The sequence below is a fragment of the Ips typographus genome, linkage group LG6 (genome assembly GCF_016097725.1).
Source record: "Ips typographus isolate SLU linkage group LG6, UJ_Ityp_2.0, whole genome shotgun sequence".
Lineage (NCBI taxonomy): Eukaryota > Metazoa > Arthropoda > Insecta > Coleoptera > Curculionidae > Ips > Ips typographus.
In genome coordinates, this window is record NC_138427.1 from 3,282,990 (window position 1) to 3,302,279 (window position 19,290).

The 19,290-nt window shown below is 33.0% G+C and overlaps 3 protein-coding genes across 3 annotated transcripts; 2 read left to right on the forward strand and 1 right to left on the reverse strand.

The window, feature by feature from the left end:
- Positions 1 to 1,253: 1,253 nt before the first annotated feature.
- On the forward strand, positions 1,254 to 9,679 carry LOC145731216 (uncharacterized). Its single transcript, XM_081982886.1, has 2 exons — positions 1,254 to 1,623; positions 6,855 to 9,679. Exons 1-2 carry the CDS (start codon positions 1,531 to 1,533, stop codon positions 9,366 to 9,368), a joined length of 2,607 nt encoding a protein of 868 aa, XP_081839012.1. The 5' UTR covers positions 1,254 to 1,530; the 3' UTR covers positions 9,369 to 9,679.
- Positions 9,680 to 11,325: 1,646 nt separating this feature from the next.
- san (Probable N-acetyltransferase san) lies at positions 11,326 to 12,280 on the reverse strand. Its single transcript, XM_081982893.1, has 3 exons — positions 12,109 to 12,280; positions 11,708 to 12,031; positions 11,326 to 11,655 (listed from the first exon to the last, which is right to left on the reverse strand). Exons 1-3 carry the CDS (start codon positions 12,114 to 12,116, stop codon positions 11,490 to 11,492), a joined length of 498 nt encoding a protein of 165 aa, XP_081839019.1. The 5' UTR covers positions 12,117 to 12,280; the 3' UTR covers positions 11,326 to 11,489.
- A 183-nt stretch (positions 12,281 to 12,463) lies between these two features.
- On the forward strand, positions 12,464 to 19,069 carry SrpRalpha (signal recognition particle receptor alpha). The gene is made up of 12 exons (XM_081982891.1): positions 12,464 to 12,649; positions 12,716 to 13,115; positions 14,481 to 14,610; positions 14,817 to 14,973; positions 15,568 to 15,718; positions 15,783 to 15,923; positions 15,980 to 16,128; positions 16,189 to 16,286; positions 16,935 to 17,038; positions 17,092 to 17,192; positions 17,248 to 17,457; positions 18,320 to 19,069. Exons 1-12 carry the CDS (start codon positions 12,533 to 12,535, stop codon positions 18,443 to 18,445), a joined length of 1,884 nt encoding a protein of 627 aa, XP_081839017.1. The 5' UTR covers positions 12,464 to 12,532; the 3' UTR covers positions 18,446 to 19,069.
- Positions 19,070 to 19,290: the final 221 nt, after the last annotated feature.

Here is a 19,290-nt window from a genome sequence, read left to right on the forward strand (position 1 = left end):
AAATGTTATGAAACTCCTCTATATAAGAATCCAAAGCATATAGGTATAAATTCATATGCATAGTCAAATATTGCTAGTAACCCTGAACCCTGTTAAAGTCATTAATTATCTAATAAACCACATTTAATTTACATACGTAATTTCCATGACAGAAGTATTCTAAAATATGAATGATGTCACATCAGTGACGTTTTCTGCTACGAGCATTATGTTGTTGATTTATGTGGTTAAAATGGAGGTTTGTGCTATTTTTAGGTATATCTCCTCTGTATAGAGTTGAAGAAAAACCCAACAGCTTACCAAATTGGTTTATGTATAATTAAACGGTGATAATCGATGTTTGTAACATGGAGGCCACATAATTGTTAAATAATGTTTTTGTTCTTTTTTAGTTTTAACTTTAAATCATTCCGTTAGCGTTAACGTACAACGTAAATCATTAGTTTTAACAGGAATAAGAACTTACAAATATATATTTTTTTAAACTTGTATTTGACAATTTATATTCTGGATTAACATATGAATTTAGATGGCACTTGACTATTGGAATTTTTTCCTAAAGATCCATGAAGGAAAATGGTTAATCAAGAAATGTTTGTGGGTTTAGAAAATCATTTTATCAATTTTTTTTCCAGATCACTATTAAATTACTGGGTTAATTTTATCAAGAAGCTAAATACATAAAGAAATTCTTCATTCAGTTTAATGATATCCTAGATCAATGGCATTCTTTATGACAAGTTTGCTAGTTGAATCTGATTATACGTTGCCCATCTTAACAAAACTAAATCGTTTATGATCAAATTTGTCTAAATAAACAATAAACGAGAAACTTCAGTATATGCCTTCAGCTTCAATGAGAACACAACAAGGAAAGTCAATTCGAGAAGTAATTTTCTCTGTCCCATTCACAACAGAATTGCATTCCATGTCGCAATATATCCACACTGGCTGTGATATTTAAAATTCCCCGATCAGAGACCCACTCTCGATTAAACCAATTTATCATAAAAAAATCGAGAAAACTTTCTTCAGCACACATACCAAAGATTTCTGCCTTATCATTTCAGAGGGAGGTGACCGGGGTTCCTGAACAATAGCTCGGTTCGCCACAAGACTTCGGTCCTCTTTCTTCAGGTAAACCGTGTGGGCCCCCATGCTTTTCGTATGGCTACTTGGCCGACTTAGGTAACTATACAGGTAAGAAATGGAGAGGGGTAAGAGGGACAAAGCACGGTAACCGTTCGAAACCGCTCCTCGTAAGACGACGCTCGAAATTCTTCACAACAAACGTTGTCTGCTTCGCGTATACGTGCCATGTTGAAGACCCTGTATAGTACGGGTTAACGTTTCTTTATCACGCTTTTATACGCGCGCAATTGTTTTTAGTCGATAATTGAGTCGGTTTTGTGTTTGTACTAAACCAGTTTCAATGTCCACACTCGCTAAGGGCGAGTTTGTAAAAGGGTTCACTTAAATTTAGTGTCAGAGTGACGGAATTACTTCTGTGGATTACTATCTTCTTCAACTATGAAGTACTACACGTTGGGTTCCACTACAACCGAGACCAAATCTTCTGGATTCACTTCCTATGCAGATATGGGATTATCCGAAAAAAACAAGGTAATTTGCCTGTTTCTTCATGTATAAAACACATTAAATAGGTATAAGTTATATGGGTAATTAGTAGCACACTTTCAATGGAAAACTTTACATGATTGGAACTAGTTATAGTTGATCATTAGTTTCCACACATCGAATATCAAATAATGTATCACTTGCCTGGTTAGTGTTTCGTGCGTGAGGTCTTTGATCTAAAAAGAATTTTAATTTTCATGGAAAACCTACATGCATACCCCTAAATACCATAAAATGAATTTCTGCATTTGGAGTCATATGGCTTTGCAGCTGTCCTTATATACCAACACCTGGATCATTTGAAGTTTGCTTATTATAAGTTGATAGTAATATAAGAGGTTTTGTTCAACGTTGCGCAAAATTATGAATCTGTTACGGATTACTGTCATGTCATGTTAAATTACCTTACCAAATGTTGTAATTTTAAAACTAAAAGAATAATTCCTGGAGTTAGAGACCAAAAAATTATATAATTAATAAATTACTTCTAAACAATCAAACTTATAAGGAAAAGTGAAATTCAGACATTAAGAAAGTTATCGAAGACATCCGCCATTCAAATCAGACCGTAATTTATGTAACCAACTTTTAAGGTCAATTTAGCAATTTTTTTGTATGAACTTGTACATCAAATATTCATGATGATCCATTCTTGATAAACAAGGTTGCCAGGTCCATCTACTCGATTTCCCCAGTCAAAACAAAAAATATTCATACATTATAATGTGTTATTCCTGGATTTGAATACATTTGTACGCATCTTTCTTCAGTTTCTTTAAAGATGACAACCTAAATACAATTTTCTTTAAAAAAATCACAAAACTGAGATATTGGCCGGAAAATAGACCAGTGCAGGTGATGCAGTAGCCCAAAACTTCTGCTTTGTTTTGACAAGACAGAGTTTTTATGAAAAAACACTAATAACCGAAAAAATGGCCAAGAGCATTGTTGTGCACGCCAAACAAATACAAAACTTTAGTATAATCCCTTCCACAACTTTGAAGGTATAGTGCATTCCTCATAAACTCAAACTGTCCCAGAAGGGGGTACAGTTCCTATCTATAGTCGATTTCACCGATTTTTAAATTACTTTGTGTTGTTACCTACTTCAAATCTCATTTTCTTTTATCTCTTCTCTCTCTTTTATTTTAAATTTGTCAGAAGCCTCTAGAATTACTTTGAAAATGTCAAAGGCTATAGAGGAACAAATAGTCAAAGGCTATAGAGGGATACTAGAGAGGAATTTTCTAAAATTGCCAGAATGTCCTACGTGTTTTAAACTTCCTATTTTTTTGAAATTACCTACCGAGATGTACTACAACGAAACTCTCAAAAATTGCCAAAGACTACTAAAGGTGTATTTTACCTTTGAAAATTGTCAGAGAGCCCTCGAAAATTATTTTGGATATACCAAAAACCAACACTTTCAAAAAATTTGCCAAAAGCTCTTACAAGCATCCTAAAGTTTTCAAGATTTTTTCAATTTGCCAGAAGCTTCTAGAATTATTGTAGAAATGCCAAACGCATTTATAAACTACAAAGAAACTCTCAAAAATTTCCAGAGACTACAAGCGTATTTAACCTTTGAAAATTGTGAGAGATCTCTAAAATAATTTTGAAAATGCAATAGGTCAAATAACTGAGATATTTGAAATGGAATACAACAAAACAACTGTACACGAAATATTAAAGGTGTCACAGTTTGTCACCTCCTAACTTGATTCCTATGACATTTAGTAGATTCGCTCAAACGTCAATATGTAGCCTGTAATTTTGGTTTTATTTCAACTAAACACAATTTTATTTCAAAAATTACAAATAACCGAGATATTTGATCGGAAATAGAGCAGCGCAAGTAACAAGTTTTATTGAAGATGTTATAATTGGACAGCTTCTAACTTGGTTCTAATGACAGCTGGGAGGTTCGTTCAAACGTTAAAATATGGCTGGTAATTTGGACTTTCATGTATCTAAATACAAACAGTCTCACAAATATAGATTGAGGCCGCATTTGTTTTCATCATCCATAGAGCAAGCAGGGCGTTTTTGACGTCACGATGACGTAATATGGTAAAACCATAATTTGCCCATCTGTCAAATTACCTCATTGTGACGTCAAAAACCCTCTGCTCGCTCCATGAAGCGTACTCCAGTCAAAATAAAAATATCCTTAAAAATAATTCCCAATTTTTTGGGAAAAACCATTTAATCCAGAAACCCTGTTTATGAAACATTTCATACACGCGGATTTTGATAAATTACAACAAATTTTATGCTGTAGTCAATTTTCAAAATTACCACGTCAACCAGTATAAAACAGAAAGATGCAACAAAAATTATAATAAAATATGTATATTTCTCCAAGCACACACAAGTGAAAGCATTAAAAACACGCAAAAGCATATTTTTGAAATCAATTTATTTAATTGACTATAATAATGTTAAATATTTCACACTTGCTTAATTTTATAAACAAATATTATACATAGTGTAGTAATATGATTTACCAATAATTTTTAGCTCAGATCAGATTATTTATCTGGTCACATTAAAAGGTAGAGTACTTTTTAGTAAAACTAGAATTAATAGATACATTTCTGACATTTAATCATCTGGGCCAGCAGGAAGTGTACTATATAATTGTTATATATTTGTATCGTTTTATGTTTAGGATATTGACCTTTTTAGACATGGCAGAATTATGTAAACTAACCGGTTTTAGTGATAAGCAAGGATAAATAAAAAATTTAAATACAATTATTTATTGGTAGTATATGCCGGTACATTGTCTACAGTCATAAGTCTATGTCGTGTTAGCATTCCTCGCATTCCAAAGCAAGAACTAGTTCCTTTCGTAGGCTCTCTTATAAGACTTAAGAGAGGTTACTTTTGCACAAATGTGATTTTCGTTTGAACTTCAAAAATACCTCAATTAGTGTTAACCACCAAATGCAGTGTTTTAAGTATAAAGAAAAACAATTAATATCTAGATCAATGTAAATGGAAGCAGTACAAAAACGTTTCATTGAGGTTGCACATTTTTCCAAGAACCGTTGCTTCGTCAACGACCTTGGTCATAAACCGAGCATTTTTTGTCAAAGCAAACTTGAAAATATAAGTCAATGCACTCATTGTGCTTCGGACCAAAGAAATTCTTTGCACACCTGGCTGTTGACGTCATTATTGATTTAGGCATACTGCCTATACTCGAAAATGAATAAATTTCATAAAAACCAAAACCATTTCCAAGATAAGTACATAAAATGCAACAAATTTAGCATGACTGTCCAGTTATGTCTTAGTCATAAACTATTAAAAGAGTTTTATTTGTATGCGGGTGATACAGACTTAATTACCAGACCATGTGGGTAAAGACAATAATTAAACCACTCTTAATTTTTAAGTAACGTTTACAGCTCATATTGTCATCATTAAGCAACTTTTTACTTTCATTAAGTTCCACAAATTTCATAATTTGCCGTATCATACCACTTTAGCGAGGAGAAACTGTATCAACATAAAACAATAGTGTGTTTTAATGTTGGAATGCGGCATAATTCAAAGTCATTAAATTTATTTATTAAGCGTGAAATTGCTGTAAAAGCTGCCGGTTTAGATACTATACCAACTAGCCATATTAACGTTTTTTAGTAAAATGTTTATTAATTATGTTGTTGTTTTGTTTAAGTGAATATCGTTTGATGTGGTCATTCATAACGATTGTTGTTGACCTCCTAAATGTAAATGTAAATTAAAAATGAGTTTTTTGAAGGAGAATAAGTTTCATTCAACAACTTTCTTACTTTAGCAAGAAAAAAAACTAATTAATAAGGTAGCTAAATATAATTTTTTAAGTAACCTTACTACTGTTTTTGAAATATTTTTCAGGGAAATCAATTTGGTTTATTTTAAAACTCAGTTCTTCCAGAAGTAGGTTAGGTTATTTAGTTTTTTATTTAATGTATTTAAACTTTTTCTACAGAACTAGTTTTTCTTCTTAAATTTTTAAATAATCTACTGTTCCACTGTTGCACATATTTACTAACACACTAGAATTATTTATAGTCCAAATCGTATTTTTTGTTTAATAATCACTTCCAATAACTAATCGATTATCGATTCTCTTGACGTTTCAGGAACCACATCCGTTTCAACGTTTTTTTTTAAATTAATCAACCTATTTGTATTCCATACAAGTTTCTCTTTATTCATATGCAATCAATAGGCCAGAAAAAAACGCTTTATTGTCCGGTGACGCAATTAAGAAAATCGCCTAAACATTCAATAATTTGTAAACTTTCAATTTTTAATGTCAATGGCTTTGTTCAAAAGACAATCTGGGGATGGTTCAAGGTTCTCCCTAGCCTTGATTGTCTTTTAGTTAGGTATTTTAAAACTGATTACCTTGGGGCCGCACCAACAACAAGGAAGATTCAAATACTGGTTGTATTATTGACTTTTTTCCAATCTGTATGTAATTATTGCGAAAATTTTGTAGCAATTGGGTGACCTGGATTTCTTCACTAATCAAGTTTCATTAATACGGTAATGTTATTAATAATAATTGTTATGAAAGTGTCAACTGGTTTACAGTAATACCGATTAACACGTTTTCTAGTCGTGGTTTTTGGTTCGAACTAAACATATAAAGGCTCAAGATCATGACCATGATAGTAAAGCCGACCCTGAATTGCTATTAATTCGCAGAAAACTGCATAATTTTTGTAAACATCGCAATAAAAATGCGCATCGGCTGTGCATGTTCGTGGTGCAAATGTAAAGTAGTTTTTTTTACATAGAAAGCAGTGTTTTTCTGCAATAATCAGGTCAATTGGGGGCTTTTTGCTATGTCTAATAATAATCAGTTTTTTGATTTTATTGATGTTTTTTATAGGAATGTCTCATAAAGTGAAAATTTTATTTACATGTGTATGCCTGAAACCAGCTTCATCCGCAATCTACTCTTAATTCCTGTCGGTTGTATGTGCAGGTCGAATAAATCTTAATGAACCGCTGAAAACTTTCGATACTTTTGTATTACCTACATTTCGAATCGGGGTCGGCATTTATCTTGATGGAAAGTAGACTTGTCTGTCTTTTGTATTATTATTATTTACAACCTTTACTCTCGATTTACTTCGCGTGACATTCTACACATACTGATTTACATTTTGTTACTTCTGGTAAAAATCTAATCTGGTTCTTTCCTTTTTCAGATATCCTATTCTGAACAAGAGATGAAGAAAGTACGAGAAGAGCTCGAGAACGTTCAAAGAGACCTCAAGCTGCAAACCAAACGTTGTCGCTATCTAGTCGCCGAATACACCAGAAAACTTCAAGAAAAAGAGCAGTTGTTTTTAAATGAAAAGTCTTTAAGAGACACACAGCTTGCTAAGGTTCTAAAGGCTTTGCTAATTTTTGAGGCCCGTTTGAAGCAAGAGCAGAAACTAATCAGCCATCAACTCAGCGAAAAAGATTACATCATCAAAGCTCAAACTAGCGACATTAAAAAACTGCTAGCGAACACCTACTGTAAAAATTGCAATCAGTATTATCCTACATCAGCATTAGAAAGTTTCGACAGTAGTTCTGAATATGTAGTGACTGAATCTTCCAATTTAGAATCGTTAGATAGCAGCAGTGACACATATCGAGACTACAGCACTAAGTCTGAAAACGAATCCTACGAGAAAGCCTCTAACAAAATAGCGGTTTTTCAAAAAAATAAGTACAACTCTCATTCAGGTCGCAGAAGAAAAAGTACAGGAACATATTTTGAAGTGCTTAAACTGCGAAATGAAAGTCCAATTTCCAATGAAGACAACACTAGTGCTGATTACGACCACCTGGATTCTTTACCCCCTGAAAGCATCAGTGACAAAATCAGCGTCGTTTCTGAAAGTATTGAAAGTATCCTCAGCAAAGATATGTCAGAGTCAAGCACAAACCTTTCATCCGACTGTAACAAGACTGTTATTAATACTTTAGAACCACAAAATCTAGAATCAGAAAACAATAAGCTCTCAGAAACTATTTGTGCGTTTGCTGGAGGGGAAGCCAACTCAGACAACAATTGGTATGCCAGTGCTAGCGACCAAGAAGACGAAGAACACAGCAACGTTTACCGTAACAATCCAGTTTTGGAGTGTATGAACCAAATTCTGTTGCAGAACATCAGTGATATCAACTCGCCACCTAAAACACCAAACATTGAAAGAAAAACCCATACAAAACGGGTTAAATTCAGTGATGAAGAGGAGAAAAATTGCTCTGAGACCAACGAAACTAGTAACAAAGAAGATTACTATGAAACACCAATACAAAAAACACCAAACTTCTATGAAACGCCTCAGAGTATTTATAGTAACGATTACGAGCAAATTCTCAGCAAAACAAGCGAATGTTCTTCAGAATGCTCTAAACCAACAGTTGTGCCTAGAAATAGTGGAGAGTTTAGTAATGAGAGTCACCACTACATCGAAATGGAAAAGTCTCCACACCCAGTTGATAACAGACGAAATAAAATCCACAGGACTCCACCAGCGTTACCACCAAAACCACCCAATTTAATTTCAAAAGGAAAAATCCATATCATACCCAAAAAACCACCAAGTGAGTTAAGTAGCAACGGTGATTTAGAGCCAGACTATTGCTCAATAAGCGAACTGAACTTACCCCCAACAAAAGTCACCTCAAACAAAATTAGTGTGGTAGCTGAAGTCCACAGTCCAACCACCAACGAAATTAAAACCAGAATCAATCAACCTACACCTTCAATACCAGAACCTCCACCAAACAAGGAGGAAGCGCCAACTCTTGTAGTAAAAAAATGTGTAGAAAAACTGAACGTTCAATTAGCCAAACAAACTCCAGTTAGTAAAGCACCAGAAGTCTCCCCCAATAAAAAGAAAGTTGAAATACCTAAACTACCACAAGTCTCAGAAATCATTATACCTGACGACCCAAACGAAACCGACGAACCAATCGTATCTCAAGACAACTACATCAAAAACAGCACCCAAATTATACAAGGCAAAAGTTCTCACCCGAGAAAACCCATCGTTATTGGTTCATCAGTGTCCACTCTAATCAACGGTTTCAACAACAACCAACTGATCAACGAAATCAAAAAGAGGCACGAAAGAATGAAAATTGAGCCTAAAAAGGTGTTTTCCAGTTTTGAAAACCATCAAAACTTGGATAAACCCAGTCCTAAAGTGAAACCGGCCTGTTTTGAAAATTTTGATTTAAGTCAAAATTTTGAGGAATTTAAACTGGACGATTGTGAAATCGAAGAATATGACGTGGAAGAGGAAATGGAATTGGAAGAGATCAAAGTGGAGGATCAGAAAAAGGAGGCTTTTGATAAAGTTTTTTCGAAGAGGGTTGACTACATCAGAGCTACGGAACAACCGCTACCCTCTCTAAATCCCACTTCTTTAGAACTACTTAAACAACAATTAGAGTTGAGACGTAGCCAGAACCCTAGCAAAGACAATATAGTTAGCAACAACCATTCTCCTAGTCAACCTACTTACGAACATTTTTTAGAATGCACCGGATTAAGTTCAAAATCGATTATAACGCCTTCTAGGGGCTTGACCAATCACAAACACATGCTGAAACCTAAAGATGTTAAGTTAAGGTCAAAGGTCCGATCTAGTAACAGTCACGTGTTTGAAAAACACAGCGGTAGTAAGATTAGGTATTGGTCTGAACCGTTTGTTTAAAAATCTGCTTATTTATAATAAAATAACGTTTATTTCTTGCCAGTTTCTGCTTTTTTTTAACTTAAATTTTTAAATTTGATACACAGTTCGTTTATGCTTTACTGGATCACCCTGTATTAGTCTATCTATTTATTATGTTTGCTTTAAGTTACTATATTCGCGATTTGTATATCTAGTTAAATTTCAATTTTTGTAAGTATTGTGCAAAATCTAGCTTACAAATAATGTATAAAAAACTTTTAAAAATGTTTTTTGTTAAATCTGTTTCCTGTATGTTTACGAGTGTTTTTAATAAACGAATATTTATATAATTTGCGTTGTTCTACTTTTTTATTGCTATAAGTACATTTTTGCTGCCTACGAGCTGTCTTAAAAAAATACGTAGGAGTTTATAGTTTATAGACGAGCAATGTTGCCAAGTCAAAATAGTTAATGGCGGTAGAATAATCAGTCAAAAAACGGTAGTATTATTAGAGTATTAGTATTATTATACAAAGTGTCTTTTAATAGTTGTCAATAATTTTAATCATTGATTCTTGCTATAAATATGAAAACCGTACTTCAAAAATTGAGATTTTTCAAAAGATTTTTGAAAAGTTTCACAAACAACATAATAACAATATAATTAAAAACGATAGATTATATATATAAAAAAACAGGAAAAAGGTACCACAAAAACGGTAGATATACCGTTTTAACGGTAGACCTGGCAACATTGTAGACGAGAACCAATCTCAGCATTCACTGTGACGTCACAATTGGTCACAGTTTTACAACAATTCAGGAGTCGTAGCGCCATCTAAAGGGCGTCAGAGGTAACTAACGCTGCTGGCCATAAGCTCTTGCTCTAGTAGTAGTCGAATGATTAGGTCTTCTCTGTGACAAAGTAAACTTTCATTCTACTATATTAGAGGGCGCTGTTGACGTTATTCTACAGCTCCATCTAATAAAAATAAAAGTTTTTAGTTTTTATACTTTATATTATTTTGAAAAATGAACCGGTGATACGGAATTTTCAAAAACCTGATGCAATTTGCAAAAAAGGTAAAGAAAGTCGAATATCTCGAAAACGGTTAGAGTAACGGAAATTTTGCAGAAGACCACAAATGTTTAGAACACTTTTTTTGAACCTAGTGGACTAAGTTAACAACCACTTAGAATTTGGTAAACGTGATGGACAAAACTAGCATAGCTTAGTTTGAAATTTAACTTTTTCTTTTTTAAACACCTAGTATATGCTCAATCGTATTATTGCTGTTAGCACGAGGTAAAAGAGCAGTCCGAGACAAACATCTTTTTCCAAGAGACCAAAAATGTTCAGATTGATTTTCTGCACCTAGTGAGCTAGGTTTACACTCTCCTAGAACAGGGTAAACGCAGTCACACCTGGCAAAATCTTACTTTTTTTTTCTTTTTTGAACACTCTCTAATTATTACAAAACAAAAGAGGAAAGAAAGATGAAAGTACTGATGGGCATTCATTGTTTTTTCTCAATGAATTTGAAGGGTAGTAATTAATATGCATTATTTATTAACTCTATTGATATAATACTCCCAATTTACAATTATTTTTTTCATTTAAGGGGGTCAATTAACATTCAAATTGATGTTTTCTTGGAAAGCACTTTTTTGGACATTAATGGTTATTCCTCCTGGCTCTTCATATGTAAAAATCCAATAGGAGGCCAATAAAAAAAAAATGTTAAGTTGAATCTCAAAAATGATATTGCCACATTGTGGAGGAGAAGTGGCAATAGTAAAATATATTTTATTTTTAGTTCTCATCAAATAAATTAACAAAAAAATTGAATTTTCAAAAACTTTTGGTTATTTCAGATATCTCTATAAGTACTCTATAGTATGTGCAAAGACTGTACAGTAAAATTGTAATCAAACTGTACAACTACAATGACAAAATATTAGGACATTATTAGGTTAGGTTAGGGAAAAAATGTAATTAGTCAACCTTGTTTTTTAATGAAATATACATTATCAAATTTCACCTTATCACTTAACACATGAAGTTAATTTTTATGAAAACCAAGTCAAGTTTGTGTATTTCAAACAAATACACATACAAAAATTAAACAGCATTTACAAATGTATGGCATTAACAATATTTCAATCAACACTACCATTCACTTGGTTATTTTTTCTTATTGTCTTCTGAAGAACATGTGCATCAGCTGGGTCAATTCGTTTATAATAATGTTCTTTGGTTTCAACTATTTCAAATCCAAATTTCTTGTAAAAATCAATGGCCCCTTCATTGTTTACTTGTACATGTCTATAACAAATTGCTTTAATATTTCAGTACATTAATGTGGGCATATACTTACAGGAATATACTATCAAAATTTCCATCTTGTTCCACATAGTTCAGAATGTGTTGCACCATCATAGTTCCAATTCCAAGTCTTCGATATGGATAGAGACATCCAAGAGTCATTATATACAATCGCCTACTTTTTTCTGATGTATCAATTCGACAACACACTGCTCCAACAACAATATCATTGTAATAGGCCAATTTTGCTAGTTCTCCTGCTTCTAATACATCTTTGTAAAATTTGTCATTGTACGACACGGGGAACACCACACTGTTTAACGTCTTAAGTTGTTTAATATTGTGTGGGGTAACGTTTCCCAGTTCTATGTTGGCTCTAAAATTTACAAAAGTTAGAAATCGCGGTAAAACATGAGGCGACACCATAATTAAATACACTGAGGCAACAAATACCTAGTCATTATGCTAAGAGTTAATTCCTAATTTATGCTTTCAGTTATACACTTTACTGTTGTAATAATTTCAATATTCTAATTAAACAAAACAGGATGCTAAAATTAATAGAATTTTTTAATTTTTATCACCATTTAACCAGCAAGCAAAATAGTGTAAGAAATGGCAAATGTCAGAAATAAGTGACAACTAAAAATGACACTGTTGACATTTTATTTAAAACAGATCTTCCGTCTCTCTTGTCTATTTTAATGTTTACGGACGCTAGAAGAAGATAGAAAATAAAGTGTGAAAACTTTGATCTGTCAGTAGTCAGTAATCAAAACAAATGTCAATATAAAGTTGACGTGTAAAAACTAAAAACATATGGAATAAGGTTAATGTTGCAAATTTTGAAAGCAAGAAGTTAGGAAAATTAGTGAAAATGTTAGATTTATTTACAATTTTTACCAAAGGAGGCATAGTTTTATGGTGCTTTCAGAGTACAAGTCAGCTATTGACGACTTCTGTAAATGCACTAATACAAAATGTCATTTTGCAAGTAAGTTGCCTTTTCAAATTGATAAATATGTTACCATATTCCCTCACATTTTGTGTCTTGTTTTAGGAAAGGCCTACAAACACGTTTGAGGACGGCGGCCTCTTGTTGCAATACAAATTAGATAATGAGTTTGATTTGGTGTTTGTGGTAGCTTATCAAAAAATTTTACAGTTGAACTATGTGGACCAGTTTCTAAACATTGTCCAATTGGAATTTCGGGACAAGTACAAAAATGAACTTGCTGACAAAGGGTTCTTCCAACAGTTCGATTTTGCACAATCCTTTCAAAGCATACTTGGGAAGGCAGAGGAATGGGGGAAAACACAATCCAAGCTCCCTAAACAGATGCGAACTTTCGATGAGTCTGCAAAATCCAAAAAAACAGTAGCTTCTATGATTGAAAGGAAGGGTGAAGAAAAGCCAGCCAAAAAGGAGAAAAAGAAGGAAGTTAATTTTGCTAATGAAGGTATGTTTTGTAAATTCTTACTGCTGTAAATTATTGGGAATTTTTAATTTAATTCTGTTGCTTACAAGCTCACAAATAGCAAATAACACAATGATTTTACCAAACATCTATGCTATAATCTGCTATTTTTCAATTTACTCAATCTGTTTTAAGTCTTTTGGAAGGAGTGACTTGGCTGTGGAAATATTAGTGATAATAATAATAACCTAATACTTTGTTTTTTTTTGTTGATTTCTAGGGTTGTTAGTGTTTGGAAATTTAAAATTGAAACAATCAGAAGTTTTATGAAATTTCTGAATCTTTTCGTGATCCCCTCTAAATTTTGGAAATATCTGAATTTTATAAATATCTGAAATTGCAAAATTTTTATGGTTTATAAAAGTTTTATGGACATTTTTTTAACCCCCAAACCTCATAAGTATTTGAATTTTATTAATTTGATTTTCAATCTCCAATTCTCTTGTCACAGAAAAAATAATTAAAATTGACATGTCGATTTAATGTTTAGCTCTAATTGCAATATTTGTGACTTGTTTTAAAAGCTTAAATAAAATGATGAATAAAACTATGCAAATGCAATGTCTTGACAAAAATCTCTCAAAAAGTCTCTTAACTATGTGACACCTAGAAAGTTCATGATTAGTATGAAATGTTATGAATATTTATAAGTTTATTTAATTTCAGGTGTTTGCTTGTTGTTCAGATGGCATCTGAAATCCCATGACTACTTTGGTAAAATTTCAACTCAGTTGTATATTTCATGAAATTAAACAACCCTCTTGATTTCAATATATATTTTTTGTTAATCCTGGTTTATACTGCAAATAAACTGAAATAATAAATAATAGCTATTTATGTATTAAGTGCACAATAGGAAACCTGCTGAGTGAGGCAAAAATTAAAACCTGTATTTAGATGTACTAAAATTCATATGGTGTTTATTGTCCATATTTTAATTTAATTTTTGAGCTAATTCCAAAAATAATTTCCTGATAACTTCTTTGTTGGCCAACTTTTATTCTATTTTATTTTGCTTCTAGTGGGGCAGCCAATGTTACTGTTATGTAACCAATGCAACAGTGGCTAGAATGTCATAAAAACCTAAAATGAAACATTTATTTTTATTATTATTTTTTGAATTTTGAATGGTATAAGCCTGGCTGATTCTTATTAAAATGTGAAATGTGTGATCTTTCTCAGCTTAATGGTATACATATTGAAATGAATGTGAGAAGAAGAAGAGAGAATACCCTACCATTGTAAACAAACGTGTATTAGGCAAAAAATGTTTTGTTTTAACTTTTTTTAACATTTTTCTAAAAATTTATTGGTAGTAATTATAGGACTCACTTTGTATAATTTTAGATGAGAGCCTCCAAACGCCACCATTATCACCAACCAAGGCAGATAATGGGACTCTGAGTAGTGATGTTTTGGCACTTAATAGAGCCAAGTTTGCGCAGAAAATGTCTCAGAAGAAAAAGCCAGAAAGCAAGTAAGAATTATCAATAAAATTAATTTGTACAAGTGTTGAAATATGTTTGTATATATGAGGAAAAACAAAAATAGGATCACGTAAAATATTGACTAATAAAGACACAAACGTCAAATTCAGAATATTTGCAGCAGGTATTTCAATGTCACGTCATCCTATTAGGGTTTGATTGTACTCATATAGTTATATGTTTGTGCATCTAATAGAAGAAGTCCGAAAACTCCAAAAAGTCCTACCCAAGAGAAAGCTGGTAAAAAACCTAGAGTTTGGGATTTAGGCGGGACCAATAAAGACTTGCAGAACTTGGAACGGACATCAGATCGTCCTGAAGATGCAAAGAGTCATTTCACTCCAGATACGGAAGTAAGTACGATTTTATAGTAATTATATACTAATATTTTGCGATTTACGATCCTCGGTTGAATAGGTGATGTTGGTGTTTTTGCGAGTTGGTTTTGTAGGTACTGGAAATCAAACTTTACAGTTTAGCTGACGTTTCGCAAAATGTATTTTTGCATTATCGGGATAGTCTGTTTTTTTTATTCCCTGTAATGTTTTTTTGTTAGGTTATTAAATAATAAACCACGCCACTGAAACTAAACTAATAATTTATTAATTAAATGGCAAAGTGACTGATTATTGGTAACAAGTGCTGAATGCCGGCTATTTTAGTTATTATGCCAGATCTAGAGATTACTCTATTTTTGACCTAGGTCAACAATGACCATTAAGGTAGAGAAAACTAATTTCTAAATTATTTAACTAATCGGTAAATAATGGTAACTGTATCATGTTAGTAGTGCCAATTAGTAGTGTCAACTTTGCCTCCATTTAACTAAAGCTCTATCAACTATAGTTTTTGAGATAGCAATGCTAATGCATCGAATTTGTAACGTATACAATTTTGCGGAAGAAGTTTTGCGATTTCCGTTGGTGAATGCTAAAATCTATTTTCAGATCGTTGGTCAGATGCAAGGTAGTATACCAGATTTGGAAGTTGAATCCTCTGACGAGGATTACGAGGAGGAAGAAGATGACGAAGTAATCGAAAAACCGGAAGCAAAAAAATCAAAAGGTGGAATGTTCTCTATTTTTAAAGGACTTGTCGGTAATGCAAACCAATCGCAGTGTCTCTAAAAGTTGTATATAACCATTATTATTCACACTGAAAGGCTCAAAAAATCTTACCATGAACGACATGAATCCCGTTCTTGAGAAAATGCGCGATCATTTAATTGCTAAAAACGTCGCAACTGACATCGCTGCTAAACTGTGCGATTCCGTAGCCGCAAAGTTGGAAGGAAAAGTTTTAGGTGCTACTAATCAAACTATAAATCATACAATATTTGTTTACCATAAATATTTCCAGGAACTTTTGACTCTGTGGCTACAATTGTTAAGAATACTCTTACGGATTCACTGGTACAAATTCTAAGCCCGAATAGGAGAGTTGACATATTAAGAGACTGTTTAGAAGCCAAACGGAACGGTAGACCGTTTGTCATGACTTTTTGTGGTGTAGGTTAGCGCAAATATTGGTTTATAAGTTGTTTTAATTGTTGTATTTGGGGGTTTTAGGTGAATGGTGTCGGCAAATCGACTAATTTATCGAAAATTTGTTTTTGGCTGATTGAGAATGACCTCCAAGTACTTATTGCGGCGTGTGATACTTTTAGGTAAGTAATTACAGTTGTTTTTTTGTTAACATTGATAGTTAAATGCTATAAGGTGTTAATTTTTTCTATTACTATACCAAACTTGTGACGCTATTTGTTCCCGATTCACGTTAATTTAAACTTAGTTTCTAATCTTAGAGTAATCCAGGAAAACACTCGCGTCTACCGTGGTAGCTTTTACACAGTCGAAGAAGGAATACATTTGTTCGGGTTTATAGTCTATTTACTCCTAATAGAGATGAAAATATGAAAGAAGTATAATGAAAAGATTATTTAGGTCATCAAAAAGAGAAAAAAATACCTTTTAATTGTCAAAAGAATTATTAAAATCGAGGAAATCAATTTGAAGATACAGTCGTTGAAAAAAGAGCTACAAATTTGCTGTCCCATTCTCTTTGAAGGCTTTGGGCACGATAGAAGCGACTGAGCGGCTGTGTATGTTTATACAAAATTAAATGCATACTTGGTCCAGAAGTACATTTAATTTTGTATAAACATTAGCGGCACCGCTCTTCCGCTTGTCGCTTGCCGCTTACCGCTTCTATCGTAGCCAAAGCCTAAAAAAAAGATGTAACTGTGCTCATCATTAATCCGTTAAATTCATTCATATTTACTCTTGATATTATTTAATTTTCTTATAAAACTTAGGGCTGGTGCAGTTGAGCAACTTAGAACTCATATGAGGCATTTAAACGCTTTACATCCCCCGGAAAGGCACAGGGGACGGCAAATGGTTCAACTGTACGAAAAAGGTTAACTGTTCATTGGTTATTTACAAAATAGACATATCAATTTTTTCATGTAGGATACGGTAAGGATGCTGCCGGAATTGCTATGGAAGCTATTAAATTTGCCCGTGATTCTAAGTTTGACGTTGTGCTAGTTGATACGGCTGGAAGGATGCAGGTATTTTTAATTTAGAATACTTTGAGGATAGTGGTTGATTTTTTTATAAATGCAGGATAACGAACCGTTGATGCGAGCCTTAACAAAGTTAATTAAGGTAAACGAACCGGACTTGGTTCTTTTTGTCGGTGAAGCCCTAGTAGGAAACGAAGCAGTGGACCAATTAGTGAAATTCAATCAAGCTTTGGCCGATTATTCATCAACAACCAGTCCGCACTTAATTGATGGAATCGTCTTAACTAAATTTGACACCATCGATGACAAGGTAATTTTAAATTTTTCTTTTTAATTGCAAGGTTTTTTAAATAGATTTACTACGTAACAAAATTGAGGTCATGTTTGGTCTCATCGACGCATTTTTTTTTTGAGGTACCAAATAGTGGAAAGCAGCCTTTGGAAGCTTTCGGAAAATTGGAATAAGTTCAGGAAAATCGGAAAATGGTGCTTTTTAAATTTTTTCCAAAATTTGCTCTATATTTTAACAAGTGAGGTTCTAGGAGCTAACCCAAGACTTTTGCAGGGTTAACTAACCCATAACCAACTTAAATTAGGCCAATTTTTACCCACGTGTTTTTTCGAAATTTCTTTAAGATAACTTAATAATTATATTTTTTAAAAGGGCGGAGGAAGGTGGGTATACTAAATAGAAAAAAATTGTCCGACATCAATGGACTTGGCTAGAATATAAAAAACTACCGCAAATTCAACTAAAAACATGCACATACAATTTATATTGATTTTGCGATTTTTGCTATAACAAATTGCGATGTTACGTGCGTCCCTCAATGATTGAGATGTCTCAATCTGAGAATTAAGGTGACGTGTGAGGTGTAAGACTTGTGCTGCCCTGCCTGTGTTGCGTCGCATGCGTCTCAATGTGCGTCTAGCCAAAGAAACGGAAAAGAATTAATAGTAAACAAATCAAATAAATTTCAATGGTTTTCAAACTGACAATGACTGAAATAGACATTCACTTAGATATTTACCCTTTCTGAAAGTTCACAATAGACAAGGATGTTCAATAATGCATGTCTACTTCTACATCACAGGGGGATGACGCACGGGTAAACTCACTCCGCGAGAACAGTATGTCTATATTTGTATCTTAATTACAATTTTTGTTACAGGTTGGAGCAGCAATATCGATGACCTATATTACGGGTCAGCCCATAGTTTTTGTGGGTACTGGGCAAACCTACACCGATTTAAAAGCATTAAATGTCAAGGCAGTTGTCCACGCTCTCATGAAATAACTTTTTGTTTATTATAACAAAAAAACCACAAAATGCGTATTAGTTCAAATTATACCCAACTCAGTTTTACCAAATTTTTTTTGATCAGCTTGATTTTTTTGTCTGAGAAAGTTTTAATTTTTGCAAGTAAATTAATGGCGTTTTTGATTAAATAATTGCTTTGAAATTGAAACCGCCATTAGATTTATTTATAGGAATTAAAATAACCGTTTCATGTTGATTCATTTTGACTGTTTTTTTGCTGGGCCATTTTTAGTAACATAGGGTAAAATCTGGTAAAGATAATGTTAGCAACAAATTGTTTAAATGGTTTATCAACACGAGGGTCGATCAATAAGTAGGTGAACATTTTTCACGTTTTTTTTTATATTCTCTTTTCCTCTAATATCGTTTTAGTGCGATGCTGTTCTTTCTCCTTCCTCCGTGGTTTAGTTCTATTCTTAATCTGTTTTTCCATATGGGAAATAAAAAGTCTTTAATTCCCAGTACATATACGTAAACTTGTTGCTCAACCGTCGTAGTTTCTGTCAAATGTAAACTAACTTTATTTAAATATTTGGTAAATGGTATTTATTTTTTATTCCTTTTGTTAACTATAGTTACTATTATACGAGATTTTAAGTTTTTGGTATATTTATTTGTAACCTGTCAAAACATTGAAAAATTGAAGCCAACACTGCAATAAACGCAATATTTTTTCCGTAGTAAAATGCCTTTTTACATCTGCGAATTGTCAATTGTGTTTCGTTCTTCCTGGTTAAAACCCAATTTTTACTTTACCAAGTGTAATCTATTAGAAATGCAGAAGCACAAGGAGGTACGTTTTAGTTACTCATAATATTTGC